Source organism: Phacochoerus africanus, chromosome 8, assembly GCF_016906955.1.
Source record: "Phacochoerus africanus isolate WHEZ1 chromosome 8, ROS_Pafr_v1, whole genome shotgun sequence".
Taxonomy (NCBI): Eukaryota; Metazoa; Chordata; class Mammalia; order Artiodactyla; family Suidae; genus Phacochoerus; species Phacochoerus africanus.
The window spans coordinates 54,263,862-54,282,094 of NC_062551.1; the positions used below are offsets into that span (position 1 = coordinate 54,263,862).

At 57.1% G+C, this 18,233-nt stretch overlaps 1 protein-coding gene across 2 annotated transcripts; it reads left to right on the forward strand.

Annotated features, from left to right (window-relative positions):
- Positions 1-1,350: 1,350 nt before the first annotated feature.
- On the forward strand, positions 1,351-16,937 carry SNRNP70 (small nuclear ribonucleoprotein U1 subunit 70). Of its 2 annotated transcripts, none has more exons than XM_047789994.1 (10): positions 1,351-1,571; positions 2,329-2,485; positions 3,863-3,925; positions 4,041-4,095; positions 8,441-8,505; positions 8,648-8,710; positions 9,415-9,496; positions 12,668-12,769; positions 15,951-16,038; positions 16,144-16,937. In XM_047789994.1, exons 2-10 carry the CDS (start codon positions 2,339-2,341, stop codon positions 16,772-16,774), a joined length of 1,296 nt encoding a protein of 431 aa, XP_047645950.1. In that variant the 5' UTR covers positions 1,351-1,571; positions 2,329-2,338; the 3' UTR covers positions 16,775-16,937. The 2 variants fall into 2 exon arrangements, with proteins under 2 accessions (XP_047645950.1, XP_047645948.1); XM_047789992.1 differs by having other exon boundaries at positions 1,352-1,571; positions 16,117-16,937.
- The last annotated feature ends 1,296 nt before the right edge of the window (positions 16,938-18,233 follow it).

An 18,233-nucleotide genomic window follows, 5' to 3' on the forward strand; every position in this document is an offset into this window, starting at 1 on the left:
AGTTCCAAAAAATAGTGCACATACATACACACAGAAAGCAAACGTGTCTATGTATACGTATCTATTTTTTTTTGTCTTTTTTTGTTGTTGTTGTTGTTCTTGTCGTTGCTATTTCCTGGGCCGCTCCCGCGGCACATGGAGGTTCCCAGGCTAGGGGTTGAATCGGAGCTGTAGCCACCGGCCTACGCCAGAGCCACAGCAACGCGGGATCCGAGCTGCGTCTGCAACCTACACCACAGCTCACGGCAACGCTGGATCGTTAACCCACTGAGCAAGGGCAGGGACCGAACCCGCAACCTCATGGTTCCTAGTCGGATTCGTTAACCACTGCGCCACGACGGGAACTCCCCGTATCTATTTTTTTAAGCCATGCCCATGGCATGTCGACGTGCCCTGGCTAGAGGTGGCACCTACTCCACATCAGCAACCCAAGCCAATGCAGTAACAATGCTCATTCTTAACTTGCTGTGCCACGAGAGAACGCTTCAAGATATTTTTTTTAAGTAGCATATTAGTCATTTAAATTTTGTAGTAATTTCTGTAATTATTATCAAACAGGCAATTGAATATATTCCCCAAACTTCAAATATTTTAACTTCTTACAGGTCTACAGGGCCCTAAATAATCCGCCAGCTCTCTGCTCTCTCAGCCAACATGAGAGTCCCACTTTCCGCCCCAATTCAGGACCTTTGTTTTGCACTTGCTGTTAAACCCGCCCAGATCTCCCTTCCATCAGTCTCTGTTCACCTCTCCAGAAGGACCTAGTTCTAAAATAACCCCTCTATCCCCGCCCATTCCCGTACTCGGCCCTATTTTTCTTTACTGTGTTGGCCACCGTCGGAAATTAAATTTATCTTTTTAAATGCCTTTATTGTCTCCCTCAGTACAATGTAAGCTCCAAAAAGGAAAAGACTTTGCTTCAGTCGCATGCTATATCCCCAGAGCCCAAACAACGCCACGCACACATTGGGCGCTCAATGAACAGTTACTGCTTTCCTAGGTTAAGGAATCACACTGTTCACGTAGGAACTCTTTGCCAGGCGGCGGAAGGATATTTCAGTGTGAAAGACATTAGACGCATGCGCGCAAGATCCGGGAAGTGTGTAAGAAAAGGCGTGGAGCATCAAGAGTCTCGCGGACAGAGGCAGTTGGAGCCCTGAGCGCGAGGTGAAAGGGGACCGCTTGGGACGGAGCGCGCGTGCGCACTGTGACCTTCATCCCGCCGCGGCAAGGGAGTTTAAGGTGCCGGAAGGCGGGGGTAGTGGCCTCGCGCGTGCGCAGTGCTCGCAGCGGAGCCAAGGTTCCTGTGTGTGGGTTGCACTTGACTCGCGCGGCGCGTGCGCAGTAGGGTCGGCGGAGGGATTTGAGGCTGGTTCCACCCCCTTGCCCCTGTCGCGAGCCGAGGCCGCGCGGGCTCGTGAGCTGCGGCCTGGTGCGCGCGCTGGGCGGGCGACAGAGACTGAGGGACGCGGTCGCTGTCTGAGTCGAAGCTAGAGCTAGAGTACCTGCTGCTGTGGGGCCGCCGCGAGCTCCTGGACCGTCGCCAGGCCGAGGAGGGCGCCGCGCGGCGGGTGAGTATGACTGAGTGGCCTTACCGGGTGCGGGGCCGCTACCCACAAGCCCCTGCGGTGGATCCCAGTCCCTTCCCCGGGACCGGGCCGTCTTCCCGCGCCGCCGCCACCACAGCACCTTTTTGCACGCCTTACCCAGAGTTCTCCGGTCACTTAGGCTTTTTCCATAGTCCCCCTCCCCCGCCCTCAGCGGTCACTTACCCACAGGCCTTTGCGCTGTGTTGCCTCTTTTCGTCCTCGCTTCCCTTCCGTCCTGGACCCTTACCCACAATCCACTTCGCCTGCGGGGCCTAGCTCTATTACCCACAACCCCCTGGCTTGAGAGGTTTGCTGTTTATGACTGACCCCTTCTCCTGATTAGAGACCTCTTGCGGTCCTCCCCCTATAACCTTTTATCCAAGGTGCGGGACCACCAGCCGCCACGGCCCTGGACCTCCTTCCTCGGGATCCTTGATGCCCCACAAGCCCGCAGGGACCTTCAGCCCCACAGTTCCTTGCTCAGGACTTCACTGCTCGGAAACCTGTTTTCAGTCTTTGTTTCTCTTCTCTTGCCCTCCCCCTCCCCTCCCGTTCACACAGCCCTCCCTCTAGAATCTGCTTGCCCCTGTGATTAAGGATCGATCGCTCTGTGCCCTTACAGGAGCGACTTTGAGATATTTGTCCGTGTTTCTCTCTTTTCTTGGGAGGCAAGGGATTGATAGGGGCTTCATCTCCCCCAGCTCACCCTAACATAAGATGGTCCTGTTTCTGCTCTCAGACTTGGCACGATGACCCAGTTCCTGCCGCCCAACCTTCTGGCCCTCTTTGCTCCCCGTGACCCCATCCCATACCTGCCACCCCTGGAGAAACTGCCACATGAAAAACACCACAATCAACCTTACTGTGGCATTGCGCCCTACATCCGAGAGTTTGAGGTGAGTTCACTGAGGAGGCTTGGAGTGGGCTGGGTCGGAGAGTCTGGTCTCTGGCGATTTTCTAGCTGTGTGATTGAGGCAGGTGACTTTTATCCTGTTTCCCTGTCTTAGTTGGATTGGTAACACAGCCCTTGTAGGACTTTTGTGAAAATTCAGTAACTACCAGTTGAGGATTCAGACTCTTGAGTTAGTCCTTGGTGCGCCATTTATTGGTTGCGTGATCTTGGGCAAGAGGTGTATCCTCTAACTGCTGTGATTTTTTCCCCCCATGTTTAGCAGGGGAATATTAGTGTCGTTGATGTAATTTGATGGAGAATTGACTGTTTTTTTTTTTTTTAACGTTATGGGGCTTGACGCCAAGCAGTCAGTAAACATCAATTATTTCTTAATGTTTAATGACCATTTTGGTCATTAATATGGTGAAATTTGTAAAGGGTTAGCACTTGGTGATTGGTGCACTGAAGACCACAGGCTTGAGAATTGCAGCTTTGTACCTGCAGGGTGAACAGAGATAAATGGCTTTGGCCTATGGGCCTCAATTTTTTCATTTTCGAAATTGGGTTAACAACATCCACCTGTTGAGGTGCATCGGCGGACACCCAAGAAGTGCTGGCACACAGGAGTCAGAAGAAGAAAGTTCTGGCATCAGGTGGGAATGGGGAGGTGAAGGAAGTTGTGGAGCAGAAGTTTAGTACAGAGGTGACAGGAGGTTGACTCTATAGTAGTATTTGCCAGCCTCTGTGAACCGGTATTTGGAAAATATGACTAGCCAGTTAAGCCAATGCAGTAGTTACAGGCCGGCGGCAGATGTGGTCATGTGACAGTTACTGTTTAATGAGTGCTGCCGAGACCTTCAGGAACTACCCTGGCCCTCAGAAGGTGTCCAGTTGTTTGCCTCCGAGCACTGCACTGTCAGCTTCTTTTGCTTCAGGCCTGGTCCCAATTCTTATCTGCAATTAAGGATAAGTCTGCTGCAGAGTGGTGCTTTTGGTAAACACAAGGATTATTTTCACTTTCTAGTATTTTTAGAGAAAGGCTACAAAGTAAAAAAAAAAAGCAAATCAAATTTCATTTGTTGAGTTCAACAGATATAAAGCTACTCTGTCAGATTGCTGTCGAGGTTTCTGAATACTTAATGCCAGTTTCTGTAGTTCTCTTGTCACAGACCAGTAACAGTTCCCAGATAGCATGGGGCATGGATCATGCTTTGATTTGCACCATTCCCCCACCTCCACTGGCCTAGGAACTGGCCGTGTTTGCACACATGCGTGTGTGTACAAGCACAGGGGCGTGGCTGAGATGCTCATTATTTCCTGGATGGCGTCCCTTGCTATTTTCCCCTGTCCCTCCCACCCTGTCACCTCTTTTTGTTCCCAGGACCCTCGAGATGCCCCTCCTCCAACTCGAGCAGAAACCCGGGAGGAACGAATGGAGAGGAAGGTATGTCACGTTTGCCTCGTGGCCCCGTATCTTCCTTTTGCCTCTTCCCTTCAGGGTGTTCCCTGACATCAGGGCACTTCTCTGTGTATTCAGTGGTCTGCCTTTTTCCTCACAGAGACGAGAAAAAATTGAACGGCGACAGCAGGAAGTGGAGACAGAACTCAAAATGTGTAAGTCTCTCTCTCCTCCTTTCATGTGTCCAAGTCGAGCACGCTTGTGTTTCTCTCCCCCAGGTCCACCCCAGGACTCTAATTTGGGAAAGTGAGTTCAGTTCACTTTCTTAGCCCCCTCCCTTTGCCAAGCACTGTATTTGGTTTAGGCGTTTACGCAGGCGAGTGTGGAGTAAGGGTGGACAGCCAGGGAGCCTTGGGCTGCATCCTGCAGGGGCCTGCCCTCGGACAGGCCACCGCGGCCCGGCCGCATCTGCCAGCGTAAGGCAGCGAGGTCTGGCCGAGTGAAGGGTCCTGGCTCCACCGTAGCACCCTTGGGCTGGGGGTGTTTCCTCCCTTCCAGGCGCAGGAGGAATTGGAGTCCGGGATAGGCAGCTGTTTATCAGACTTTACAAGAGGGTCATACGTCAGCTCACATGGCCCTTTCTTGTTAGAGCGAGGGCTTTATAGTGTGAAGACTTGGGTTTTCTTTCCTCTTGTACTCGAGAGGCTGAGGTGAATCACTTCCCTAAGAACCTCATTCCCAGAGTTGCTCATTCCTCAGGGAGCTAATGCCAGTGCCTTGGGTAGATCTAGCGAGAGCTCTCTGAGCCTGGCACTCACTGCCTTCTTGTCTTTCCAGATGCCTCAAAGGCATCGCAAACCACAGTCAGGATTTCCTCTCCCCGCCAAGCCGATCGTCTTTGGATCTTTCCTTCACTGGAACGTGGTCATCTAGCTTTGCGAGTTATAACCTCAGCTGTTGCCATTCTGCTGGTTTTAACACCTTTTTCTTACTGTTCCTCAGTCTGTCACCCAGCCCTCTCCCCATTATTCTCTCAGTGTTACCGATCTGAGCCTTCTGTCTGTGCCCCTCACCATCCAGGGCCCCTCAGCCTGGTCAGGCAGGTTTACCTACATCTCTGTCCCCACCGCTTTTAAAAATAAAACTCTGGGAGTTCCCGTCGTGGTCCAGTGGTTAACAAATCCTACTAGGAACCATGAGGTTGCGGGTTCAGTCCCTGGTCTTCCTCATCGGTTTAAGGATCTGGCATTGCCATGAGCTGTGGCGTAGGTCACAGACATGGCTCGGATCCCGCGTTGCTGTGGCTGTGGCGTAGGCTGGTGGCTACAGCTCCAATTGGACCCCTAGCCTGGGAACCTCCATATGCCTCGGGTGCAGCCCTAGAAGAGGCAAAAAAAACAATAACTCTGGGATGGTATTTTTCTCTGCTAGCAGCTTTTTGTTTCCAGCATAAAGACCAGAGCCCCTGCCCAGCGAGGAGGCGCTCTGCCTCTGCTCCCCCTGCTCCAGGCAACTCGGGCCTCTTCTCCTGTCACATCCTTCTGGGGGCTCTCCTGTTATTGGGTCTTTGCCCAGGGTGTTCCCCCAGTCTTAGATGATGGACACCCTGGTTTATATGGAACTGCCCTTTGTCTCTGCCCGAGTCACTCCTCAGGAAAGCCTTTTGTGACTCCCTTGCTCGGGTGGGGTCCCCTTGTACACTGAACACCCTGGTTCCTGCTGCAGGCCGATCACTTCAGTCTGCAGGAGAGGTTCGCTGATGAGCACGTATCTCCACAGTGGCTTCCAGGGGCTCCGGGGAGGCAGGGTTTGCATGGAATTTTGCTCTCAACTGTGGCCCCTGCTTTTAGAGGACCTGGCACTCAGAACTGCTGGCACAGTTAACTCAGGGGAACCTTTCAGCTCTGCCGCTGGGTACACGCCTTCTAGTCCAATCCCTAGGAGTTTTAACCCCGTTGCTGCTACTTACTGCTGTGTGGCCTTGGATAAATCGCTTTTGTTGGAAATTGTTTTCCATACTTTAAGAATGGGGTCTTGGCATGTTAAGTGATGCTGCAGAAGCCGTCAGCTGAATTTAGAACGTGGGAAATTGTATAGGACAAACTTGTGATCCAGTTTCTTTACTCTTAAAGAAGTGGTTAAGGAAAATCAAATGGATTAAAGGGGATCCGTTTAAATGAGCCAACTGAAAATCCAGTTTTTGAAACAGCTCAGGATGTTTGAACACTGGACGCTGGGTCTCAGGTTAAGGAATTAACCATAATTTTTTAAGGTGTCATAACAGTAGTATGGTTACTTCCCCCCCCCCCAAAGTTTTCATCAACTACAGTGACTTACTTGGGGTTTGATTTTTTTTTTTGTATTTTTGCCTTTTTCTTGAGCTGTTCCCACGGTGTATAGAGGTTCCCAGGCTAGGGGTCAAATCGGAGCTGTAGCCACCGGCCTACGCCAGAGCCACAGCAATGCGGGATCCGAGCCACGTCTGCGACCTACACCACAGCTCACGCAACGCTGGACCCTTAACCCACTGAGCAAGGCCAGGGACTGAACCCGCAACCTCATGGTTCCTAGTCGGATTCGTTAACCACTGCGCCACGATGGGAACTCCGGGTTTGATTTTAATACTGGTTGGAGGAGTCCCCTTGGGGCTTGGATCCCGTGGTGCTGTGGCTGTGGCTGTGGCGCAGGCCAGCAGCTGCAGCTCTGATCAACCCCTGGCCTGGGACCTGCCCTATGCTGCGGGTGCGGCCGTAAAACAAAAAATGAAAAAACCATCGGGGTAGAGTGGGAGCCTCTCACAAGTGCTGTAGCCATGTGGTGCTAACTGAAGCTGGTTCACGGGGGTTCATTTTTTCTGTTACCCATTTCCTTCGCTGTTTGAACGTCCCTGTGATAGAAAGGGGGGAGGGATCCAGTGCAGTAGGGTTCTCTGCTCCTGAGAGCCTCCATCCCCAGGTACCGAAACTTGCTGCGCTTTGGCCTTTCTTCAGCTACGTGGGTGCTCTTGGCTCAGCTGTGCTGGCTTTTGCTTTTGGTCCCACTCCTGACCTTTGGGTTAAGCAGAAACCATGGTGCTCGTGCAGTACGCCTGCGTGGTTTCTGCTTTCATCTGCTGGGCACTCGTGGCATCTGTCAGTCTTCCTTCAGCAGTACATGAGCGCCGGGAAGGCAGGGGCCTCTTTGTCGCGTTCCCCAGCACCTACGAGAGTTCCAGGTGCAGAGCACTGACAAAGAATAATTTGGATGAATGGATGCAGGTGGGGGCATCTGGGCACAGAAAATGACAGCCTGGAGGGAAGAGGTAGGGTGAGGCTTCGCGGGGCAGGCACAGATGGGGTTACTGTCACAGGCCGCCACCAGTTTCCAGGCAGTGTTGGTTACCATCACGTTCAGGTCCCAGCAGTGTCCGGGTAGTTTTTCTTAAGTTTGGGTTCAGTCTTCTGCTTTTCGAGGAATTCCCTGAGATCGTCTCGAACTTCATTTACCTTTGCAGCTAGATCCTCTCATGGGAAACAGATCTGTGACTTTTAATGCAGTGGCTTCTTAGAGCACTCACACTCTTCCCGGGAGGCCAAGGCAGGGGGTTCCGTGGGGGGCTAGGCTGTGAGGGCTGAAAGCCAGCCTTGGCTTCTGTGCTGCTCTGACGCCTGCCCCTCTCCCATGCCTCAGGGGTTGGTGTTACTTCCTTTTGAAAAATGGTGGTAAATAACTCCGTCTCGAGCAGGACTGGCCCACCGTGTGTTCTGGAGATGATTGCACAACTCCTTGCCTCCCGTTCTCCCCAGAGGTGGCAGGTTCTTCTGCGGGCGGCACTGTGTTGTAGAAGAACCGTCTCTGCTACGCGGTGGGCAGGGTGCCTTGGGGTTCTGGTGGGAATCAAGAGCCATCGTGTATGCTGGGCCACCATGCTTGGCAAAGAGGACTTCTTCGCAGGCCTGAGCCATCGGAGTCCGCTGTGGGAATTGTTTTTGAGATAGATCCTGGCTTCTGTCTGTGGTGGTGGAATTCTTCAGTGGCCTGGTGGTAGTAAGGTTGGGCCTGAGAATCTGGTCAGCCGCTTCTGAGCTCCAGCACCAGCCCTGGGTTCCTCCCCGATGCCCCGCGGCCTCGGGAGGAAGAAAGCAGGACTCGGACTCCAGTAGGCTCCCCGTCTCGGGCTTCAGGCGGCTTCAGCTCCGGTTTCCCTGCGGGCTGTAGTTGCAGGCCCTGCCAGGGGGTGGCATGGCGGCCCTGCGGGTGAGGGGGGACGCTCTGTACCGGGAAGGATCAGGCTGTTTCTCTGGAGATGCCCCTTTGGACTTAGGTGCACCTGGAAGGGACCTGGGCCTCAGGTCTGAAAGAGGCTGGCCCTGGCCTGTCAGCTTGAAGTCAGTCTTCTCCCCGCCCTCCAGCCGAAGTCGGCCACTCGGATAAAAGCTGTTGTGCTTTAGGGACACGGCTCAGAGAGGGACATGCCGAGGTCACCAGGGGACCATGAATTCTGGCCCTCTGCCCGTATCTGTCTTGCTCTGTGAGACCGTCGGCACTTCCTCCTTACAGATTCTTGCTTTTCCCGCACAGGGGACCCGCACAATGATCCCAATGCTCAGGGTGATGCCTTCAAGACTCTCTTTGTGGCCAGAGTGGTGAGTCCCCAGCTCCTGAACCCTGAGCCCCAGAAGAGCCTGGCACCCTGGGCTGCTGGGGGCTTGGCTGTGGACAGGAGGCTCTGTCTCAGGAATGTTCTGAGGGCTGCTCCTGGTTAACTTCACCCCTGTCTCCTCATAGAACTATGACACAACAGAGTCCAAGCTCCGCAGAGAGTTTGAGGTGTACGGACCCATCAAGAGGGTGAGTGGCCTGGGCGGCGGATTTTGAGTGGCAGGTGTGCTGGGGGAGGGAGAAGCCTGGCTCGCTGCCCCGAGGACACCGCAGGTCATTTCTGGGGTTCGGAGTCAGCAGCCTGGGTCCGGCCTGCCCTGCGTGCGTGACTTGGGATAGAGGCAGTGACGACTTGGTGCCGATTCAGAGCAGAGGTGGGCAGGCTCCAGACTTGGTGTTTGCAAGTCCACTTTCCTCGCTGCTGAGCCGGGCCACTCGTTTCCGCGTGTTCGCGGCTGCTGTCGCTGCGAGGGAGGGGCGAGCAGGCGCGGCACAGACTGGCCCTTGGAGCTGGGAGTCGCTCCTGTCAGGCCCTTGAAGGAAGACGATGCCGACTCTTGTTGGAGACCAAGGCTTTGTGTTTAACTGACATGCTTTCATTTAATTTAAGTCACTTCAGTGCTCTGGCCTTGAGGTCACGCTGCACGGGAAGTGCTGCACCCAGGGCCCTTAGCACATCTGTCCCTCTGGGTGGTTTTTTTGTTTTTTTGTTTTCCCTTAAAACCGCTGTGTCCGTGACCGGGAGCTCCGGTCACTCTGGGTCCTTGAAGGGACAGAGGGGGCATCTGAGCATCTGTTGCTGGCATCACCCGGCCCAGGGCCTGGCCCCCGGGCCGAGCGAGTGGTGGGGGTGCTTGCCTGTGTCAGAACTCACCTGCCCCCCCCCCCCACAGATACACATGGTCTACAGCAAGCGGTCAGGGAAGCCCCGGGGCTACGCCTTCATCGAGTACGAACACGAGCGAGACATGCACTGTGAGTACCTCCTCCTGCGCCCTCCCTCTGGCCCACTCTCTTCTCTGCTGCCCCGGCCCCTCCCCGCCGTCTGGCCCACCCCCACCCCGCCAAACCTGACCTCAGCCGTGTCTCTTCTCCTCCTCCCTCTGTTTCTGATATATCTTCTTTTTTTTTATATACGTGTTTTTTTAAAAAACCAAAAACCAAAATCCCCCACAACGTGTGTGTGTGTGTGTGAACCTGGGGAGGTAAGTGTCACACGTTGAACCTCAGGGGCAAGCAGGGAACGGGTGGGGGCTGGGGCCAGCTGGAGGCAGGGGGAGGGGTCGGATTTTCGGGGATCCTCTCCCCATTCCCCGCCCCACGGAGCTGGGACGGCCAGGTTGGAACGAGGACTGGCCTTTGAACCTGCCCTCTCTTCCCCCCAGCTGGGCTGGGGCTGGACCACCCGACCCTCCGCCTCCCCGCCCCAGCCCCGGCCCCGTTCCTCAGCGGGCAGTGGGCTGGTGGGCGTGCTTGGCGCCTGCCCCCCCCTTCTCCAAAGCCCCCTTTGAGGCTGCGGCGGCGTCCACATGGGCAGGGCTGGGTGGGTGGGGGCGGGCAGGGCTGCGGCGTGTCCAGGGGCCGCCGTATTAATTGACTGTTCTTATTGTCACTGCAGCCACCACGCAGCTGGCTTGCAGCTGATGCTTACGCTCCCCTTACAACACCTCAGTGTATGGTTGGTATAAGGGTTTGTATCATGGGTAAGCTCACTCAGCACCGCACACCAGCCCAGCTTAGCCAGGCAGCTCAGGAGCAGCGAGGCGCCCCTCCCTCCCCCCAGCCGCCCCTCAGCCGCCCCGCACCCCGAGCCCTTTCCTCGTTGGGGTGCCCTTTGTCACTTCTGTCCCCATCCAGACGCTCTCTGGTAGTCTTGCCGGTCCCAGGAGGGGAAAGATGAACTCTGACGGGAGAGGCAGTGGCCTCTCCACGTGGGCTCCGTCACCCCAGTCCCCCCGAGGCACCTGGCTTCACAGTGTCCGCGGCGAGGCGGCGGGAACACCGAAGAGGGGCTGCGCTAGGGCCCGGGCTCCTGGTGGAACCTGGCCGGCCTTCGCTCCCTCCCCCTGCCCTCTGCGGGCCACCAGTGCAGTGGCCCCGGAGCGTCTTTTTGGCTGCTGGCTTCAGGGTGCTCTGCCCCCTTCCAGTCTCCCTTGTCGTGGCCGAGGCTTCCTCCCGAGGGGCTGTGGAGCCCAGCCGTTCTCCAGAGTGCATGGAACTGGGGCCGGGGGTGCGGGAGGGCCCAGGCACCAGGCCACAAACCGCTGAAGGTGTTGGAACACAGCTAAGGCCCCTCCACCGTCGAGAGACCTGAGAGAGGGAGAGCGAGAGAAGCCTAGATACACACGGCACGTGTTTTCTTTACTGTTACTCCCGGGTTGGGCCTCGTCTGGGGTTTGGGACTCCGAACCAAGAGCAGGGCTCCTTTGCTTGACTGGGTTCCCAGTCCCTAAACGCCTTCCCCTGCTCCCCTCCTCTGGGCGCAGGGGCCGCGTGGCCCCTCCTCGGATCGCGGACAGCGCTCCGTCTCCTGGACCCCCAGGGCTGTCTGCTGCGGGCCAGCCTTTGGGCTGAAGCAGGTGGTGGGAGGGAGTGCGGAGCTCGAGGCGGAAGAGGCCTTCCGTGTGCCGGGCGGGGGCGTGTGCCTAGTGTAGCTCGGACTTTGCTGGGAGAAAGGGAAGGTGCACAGGTTCGTAAGGCCTCCCTGGCCTTCTTTTTAAATTCCAACAAGATAGGCCTTTGGCTTTGCAGCTCCCAAGCTTGGCGTGAGTCCTCGTGTCCCCCTTTCAAGGCCTCCACGAGGTCTCTTTGGGGTCCGCCACTTCCTCTGCCTGTCTCCAGGTGGTGCAGGAGGTGTGGCCCCTCTCCTTCCCGTGGCTCCCTAGAGGCCCCGGTTCCCCTTCCCTGTAGCTTTAGCTGACCCCGTGGTGGTGGGTGTGGGGTCTGTGCGCGTGCTCAGGTAAGCTTGGGGGCTCCAGGTAAGCGGTCCCGTGTCCCCCCCCCCGGGAAGCCCGCCTCCTCGCCAGGCCCCCAGGAGTTGCCGAGCCCCCCCCATCCCGCTCGGTTTGGACACCCGCAAGGCCGGCATCGGTAAATGGCACCTTTTTCTCTTCCTCTGGTTGTTATTTGGGGGGGGCGAGGGCTGGGGCGGGGCAGGGTATTGTGGTTGGTTGAGGACAGCCCCCTAGCCAGGGCCGGGTGTGGGCAACAGGGACTCTTTTCTGGCCTTCCCAACCGCCCCCCATGAGATAGGCCAGGGAGGGGGCCTCTGCCCACAGCTCCCCTCTGCTCCTCCGCCTCCCGGGAGGCTCAGGCTGGGGCCGGCCTCCCAGGGCCTGTTGCGCTGGAGGTGTTGCGGGAGCGGTGGGATGGGGCTGGGGCTGGGCGCAGGCCTTTCAGGTAAGGCAGGACATTGCAGTAGCACCGCACGTCTCCCACATCTCCCTCCACTGCTCCTCAGCCCCACCTGCTGTAGGGGCCCCTCCAGGCCCCCTGGGAGCCCCATAGCCCGCCTTTCTGCTCCCTTCCTCCATCTCCTAAAGATCTCCCTCCCCCTCTGGTTCATTTTCTGTTTTGATGTCTGTTCCCCCCACGCTCACCCTCCCCGGAAAAAAAAAAAAACAAAAAAAACCCACAGAAAAAGGAAACCGTTGTGAACTGGGGTGCGGAGGGGCCCGGCTGGGCCTCCTCCCCCAGCATGATGTTTTAGGGTGCATGCCTGGGGTTGTGGGGGAGCCCTCCCCCGCAGCAGAGTCCAGCCTTAAGTTAACCTCTGGTTTCTTTGCAGCGACTTTGGCCACCTTGGCAGGGGGGGGCTGCTCTGTCGAATGGGAGTGGGGACTTGGGACGGCCTGGGAGCCGGGGGGGGGGCGGGGGGGCGCGTGGTCTGCCCCCCCAGTGGCGACTGGGGGTGATGAGCAGCTGCCGATGGAGCAGGCCCCTCCTTGTTTGGGAAGGGATGGGTCTGGCTGGCAGTTGCCTGGCTGTCTGGTGGGTGTGGGGGGGTGTGTGTGTGGGGGTGTGTGTGCACGTGTGCAAGTGTGTTGATGGGGACCCGGGGGGCGGGGATGCCGCAGGGCTGGGCCTCAGCCTGACTAGAGGACCCTCTGGGGACTCCTCCCCTCCCCCTCCCCGCGTCTGTTGCAGCCGCTTACAAGCACGCAGACGGCAAGAAGATTGACGGTAGGAGAGTCCTCGTGGACGTGGAGAGGGGCCGAACTGTGAAGGGCTGGCGGCCCCGGCGGCTAGGTGAGCACGTCCTGCTGAGGCTGGGCTCGGGGTCCTGCCCTTGGGGGCTCCTTTCTTAGCTCTTTTCTGCACCTCCTCCCGTGCTCTGTCGTCTCTTTCTCTCCCGGCTGCGCCCATCCTTTCTCCCTCGCGCCGGCTCGTCCTTTGTTCTCAACGTCATTCTTCTGGTCTATCTGCTTGTTCTGGGTTACCCAGTAGGAGCAGGAGGACTGACCTAGAGAAAGAAGCCAGTCAGGATCGAATTCTGGCTTTTGAGCTTCCTGGCTGGTGGATTTCCACTCTTCATCCCTCCTTTTCCCTCCTCCTGGAAAGTGGGGCTAACCTCAGGTCCCCGAGCTCAACCGTTAGATACCCAGCTGGGCGCGGGGCATTTGTTGGGTCTTGGAGTCACTCTCATCTGTTTATGCTTTCCTCCTCTCCATTGTTCTATCATTCATTCATTGGTTTAGCAAACGCCTCTTTGGTCACCAGCAGTGTACCAGGCTCCCAGTCAAAAGCAGGACGTTCACAGATGGCGTCTCTGTCCTCAAAGCCTCCTCCGTCCAGTTCCCTCACTGTCTCTGATTATCGGTCACCGTCTCAGTCAAGGTCAATTGGATAACACGTATGAGAAATTTGTGCTTCCTTGGGCGTTCTCTTGTGGCACAATGGGTTAAGGCTCTGGTGGTGTCACTGCTGTGCCACGGGTTCAGTCCCTGGCTCTGGAACTTGCATGTGCCATAGGCACGTCCTCCCCCCAAAAAGACATTTGTGCTTCCTAAAGTATAAAGGGGCCTTGTTGATATAGAATCTTAGTGTCTTTTGGAGCCTAGAGGTATGTGATGCCTGTGACCGTCCTCTGACGGCCTCGTGGCCAGACCTTAACTGTCAGGAACCACCTGTGGCAGCTTGCTTCCACGCTGTTCACTCTTCCTGTAAACCAGACTCTTTGGTACCTACACTGGTCCAGTGTGCTGTTTCAAACTCCCTGCGTTGGAGTTCCTGTTGTGGCTGGGCACTAACAAACACCACTAGTATCCATGAGGACACAGGTTGGATCCCTGGCCTCACTCAGTGGGTTGGGGATCCGGCATTTCTGTAAGCTGTGGTGTAGGTCGCAGACACAGCTCTGATCTGGCGTTGCTGTGGCTGTGGTGGAGGCCGGCAGCTGCAGCTCTATTACAGCCCCTGGCCTGGGAACTTCATATGCTGCAGGTTTGGCCCCAAAAAACAAACAAAAAAAAAACCCAAAAAAACAAGTGCCCGCTTTGCACCCAGCCCTGGGTGAGTCTGTGTTTCCAGGTGGGTGAATCAAAATGGCTCAGCATTGGGCTGAGGTCCTGCCATCCAGACATGGCTGTTGAGGACGAGGTCCTGTGAACGGGAGAAGCTGTTGTCAGAGAAAACCATCTTCCTGGGTGGACGTCCCAGGAGGGTCCCTTATGGTCCGTCCTTTGTCCTCCCAGGCCACTGTTCTCGCTTTCGACCTGCGTGCTGAGTAGACCGCACGCTCCTCTGCCGAGTCTCTGAGCCTGGTAGACGGGCTCTTAGCTCACTGTCTGGTTTCTCTGGTTGGAGGAAGTCCTTCCGAAGCTGCTGTCCCCCGTCGTGGTAGAACCCTGGAGTCCCAGAATCTCCTAGTTTAATTGACCTTCAGACTTCGCAGTAGTGCTGCCTGCTGCATCTTGACCCAGTGTGCATGTGAAGAAATACCCTTAACCCAAATGAAAATTTTATGAGACAGTAATTATCTTTTTTACAGGCGGTACCTGCTAGTATCTTACATTCTGTTGTTTTGTTTTGTCTTTGTATATGTTGGTTACAACTCATCAGATTTAATGATGTGACTCATTGGTGGGTTGTGCCCTGAACGTTGAAAACGCTCATCTAGGGAGTTCCCTGGTGGCTCGGGGTTAAGGATCTGGCATTGTGGCTGCTGTGTCTCGGGTTCGATCCCTGGCCTGGGAATTTCCTCATGCTGTGAGAGCGGCCAACAAACACTCATCTACCTGCCCTGGGCTTGTGCTGGTCCCGTTGCCTGGTCGGTTTTTTATCCCAATCTGAGTGTCTCTGACATCCAGTGGCCTCTTTCTCTTCCCCCTCATTGCTGAGCGTCACTCCTGTCGTGGACGCCAAGCTCGCCTCCCTGAAGCTTCCCCCTGTGCACCGAGGCACAGGGGGCGCACAAGCGGGCAGGTCCTGGAGTCATTGTGCCCTAGTGACTTTAGCTGAGTTTGCTTCTCCATCTGAAGGAGGAGACTCTCCGCTGCTCCTCAGGGTCGTTAGTGACCAACTGCCGCTCGGTCAGTTTACATCCTGGAGGCTGCCCCGCGTGCACGTCGCAGTGAGCGAAGCAGACCCTGTTCTGACTTGGGTGGTGGGGGAGGCAGCTGTTAATCATGTACACACACAGGAGTTCCTGTCCTGGCTCAGCAGAAATGAGTCTGACTTGTATCCGTGAGGACGCAGGTTCGATCCCTGGCCTCGCTCAGGGGGTTAAGGATCCGGCGTTGCCGTGAGCTGTAGTGTAGGTTGCAGACGCAGCTCGGATCCCGCGTTGCTGTGGCTCTGGCGTAGGCCGGCAGCTATAGCTCCGATTCGACTCCTATCCTGGGAACCTCCATGTGCTGAGGTGTGGCCCTAAAAAGCAAAAAAAAAAAAAAGTGGAAACTCACCGTGACCTTTTGGGAGGGAGCGCTGTGGTGTGGGGGGAGGGGGGGGTGCTGCAGCTTCCTGGGGAAGGGCAGGCCAGGCTTCCGGAGGAGGTGCTGTTTGAGGAAAGGGGCAAGGGGGGAGCAGGACTTCTATAGACGAGGGAGCTGGGATTCTAGGGAAAGAGGTGAATGATCTTAAAAGTGGGGGCAGGAGGGAAGCGGAGAGTCGGGAGATCTGAACAACCGCCCAGAGCGTGGAGAGCCGGGCCCCTTGCTCTGGAAGATTCCGGAGGAGCCACCTGCCCGGGCCTGCGGCCTGCGGCTGGTGGGAAGGCTCCGAGGGGTCGCGCGGGCCGCGGCGGGCCGGCTGCGGGGCTGGGCTGGAGGCCCGGGGGTGCCGGCGGCCAAGGCTGGCCCGCGGGCCGAGTGTCCGCTGAGGCGGAGGGGAGGGCGCTGCAGAGGCCGGTTGCGGGCCTCTCCCAGCGCCCGTCCCTCGGCCCCGGGCCGCACTGCCCTGTGGGGCCTGACGCGCGTCCGCCCTGCCGCAGGAGGGGGCCTCGGCGGGACCCGGCGAGGTGGGGCCGACGTGAACATCCGGCATTCGGGCAGGGACGACACCTCCCGCTACGACGAGAGGTGAGGTCGCCGCGGGGCTCCTGGGCCAGGGCGGGCGTGCGGGGCATCCGGCTGCAACCCTCTGCCCCCCTCATCCAGGCCCGGGCCCTCCCCGCTGCCCCACAGGGACCGGGACCGGGACCGCGAGCGGGAGCGCAGGGAGCGAAGCCGCGAGCGCGACAAGGAGCGAGAACGACGACGCTCCCGCTCTCGGGACCGGCGGCGGCGCTCGCGGAGTCGCGACAAGGAGGAGCGGCGGCGCTCCCGGGAGCGGAGCAAGGACAAGGACCGGGAACGGAAGCGGCGGAGCAGCCGGAGCCGGGAGCGCGCGCGGCGGGAGCGGGAGCGCAAGGAGGAGCTCCGCGGCGGCGGTGGCGGCGGCGGCGACACGGCGGAGCCCTCCGAGGCGGGCGACGCGCCTCCTGACGACGGGCCTCCCGGGGAGTTGGGTCCCGACGGCCCAGAGGGCCCTGAGGAGAAGGGCCGTGATCGCGACCGGGAACGACGTCGGAGCCACCGGAGCGAGCGGGAGCGGCGTCGGGACCGCGATCGAGACCGGGAGAGGGACCACAAGCGGGGGGAGAGGGGTGGAGAGCGGGGCAGGGATGAGGCCCGGGGTGGGGGTGGCGGTGGTGGCCAGGACAACGGGCTAGAGGGTTTGGGCAACGACAGCCGCGACATGTACATGGAGGCTGAGGGCGGCGACGGGTATCTCGCTCCAGAGAACGGGTATTTGATGGAGGCGGCACCAGAGTGAAGAGGGCCGCTTGCCAGCAGTTGGGACGTGCTCCTACCCTCCCTGTTGCTGCCGACCTCTCCCCCCACCTCTTGGCCACCACCTAAGTTTGCCAGCCAAGGGTAGGAGTCTTCCTATTTGTTCTGGTCTCAGATTTAAAAATAAAATTAATTTCTTGTTGATAGCGGGCATGCGCCTTCCTCACTGCTCCTACTGTCTCCCCCAAGAGGTGGTCACCTTCCGACTGATTTTCTGTCCTGGCTGCCCCGTGGCGTGTGGAGTTCCTGGGCCAGGGATCAGCTCCAAGCCACAGTTGCAGTCTAGGCTGCAGCTGGGGCAACGCTGGATCCCTAACCCACGGCTAAGGATCAGGCCTTCGTGCGAGTGCTGGGGAGATGCCAGGCCGGGGATCAGATCTTCGTGGGAGTGTCGGGAGATGTTGCTGATCCCGTTGCACCACAGCGGGAACTCCCACCTGACGTGGGACAGCCTTGTTTTGATTGGTTTCCGTTGTGGGCCCAGGACTTGACCTTTGTGACCTAAGGCCGGGGTCAGCCCCAGGACATTGGGGCTGTCTAAAATGGCCTTGAGGAAGCCCTTCCTGAGGGTCCTTGACAGATCCCTTTTGTATTTTCCTTCTTTTTACCTCTCCAGCCCATTCACTGTGGGGCTTTTCTTACTCCACTCTTGGCAGGGTGTGAGGCCCTAGAGCACTCGGTGCAAGCTGCAGCTTCGAACGTGTGCAAGGGAAACTAGTCCGAGTTGGAGAGCAGGGAAAGGGTGAGGAAGCCGGAGAGCAAGATAGAAAGGTGAAGACAAAAGACAAGAATCTTCAGTAAGCGGTGCTGGGAGAAGAGGACAGCTGCATGTGGAAAAAGAAATTAGAACATTTCTCTAACACCAGAGGCGAGAAAACTCAAAATGAATTAAAGACCTAAATGTAAGACCAGATGCTATAAAACCTGTAGAGGAAAAGCATGGTCAGGACCCTTGACATCAATTGTAACAAAACAATTGTATTTTTTTTTGGATCTGAGTGGAGTAATGGAAACAAACAAAAATGAGCTCCCGTCGCGGTGCAGCGGAAACAAATCCGACTAGGAACCATGAAGATTTCCATCCCTGGCCTTGCTCAGTGGGTTGGGGATCCGGCATTGGTGTGAGCTGTGGTGTAGGTGCAAATGTGGCTTGGATCTGGCGTGGCTGTGGCTGTGGTGTAGGCTGGCAGCTGTGGCTCCGATTTGACCCTTAGCTTGGGAACCTCCATGTGCCATGCATGTGGCCCTAAAAAGCAAATAAATAAACAAATGAGACCTAATTGAACTTCAAAGCCCCCCCCCCCCAAAAAAAGAAAAAGAAGCAGTAACAGGCTAAGCTGCTGAGCAGAGATGTGGACCTAGGGGAGACAGGTTGGGGTTCAAGGCCTGCAGTGGTGGAAGGGCTGCACTTGAGACCCCCAGAGCGCCATGATATTGGAGTT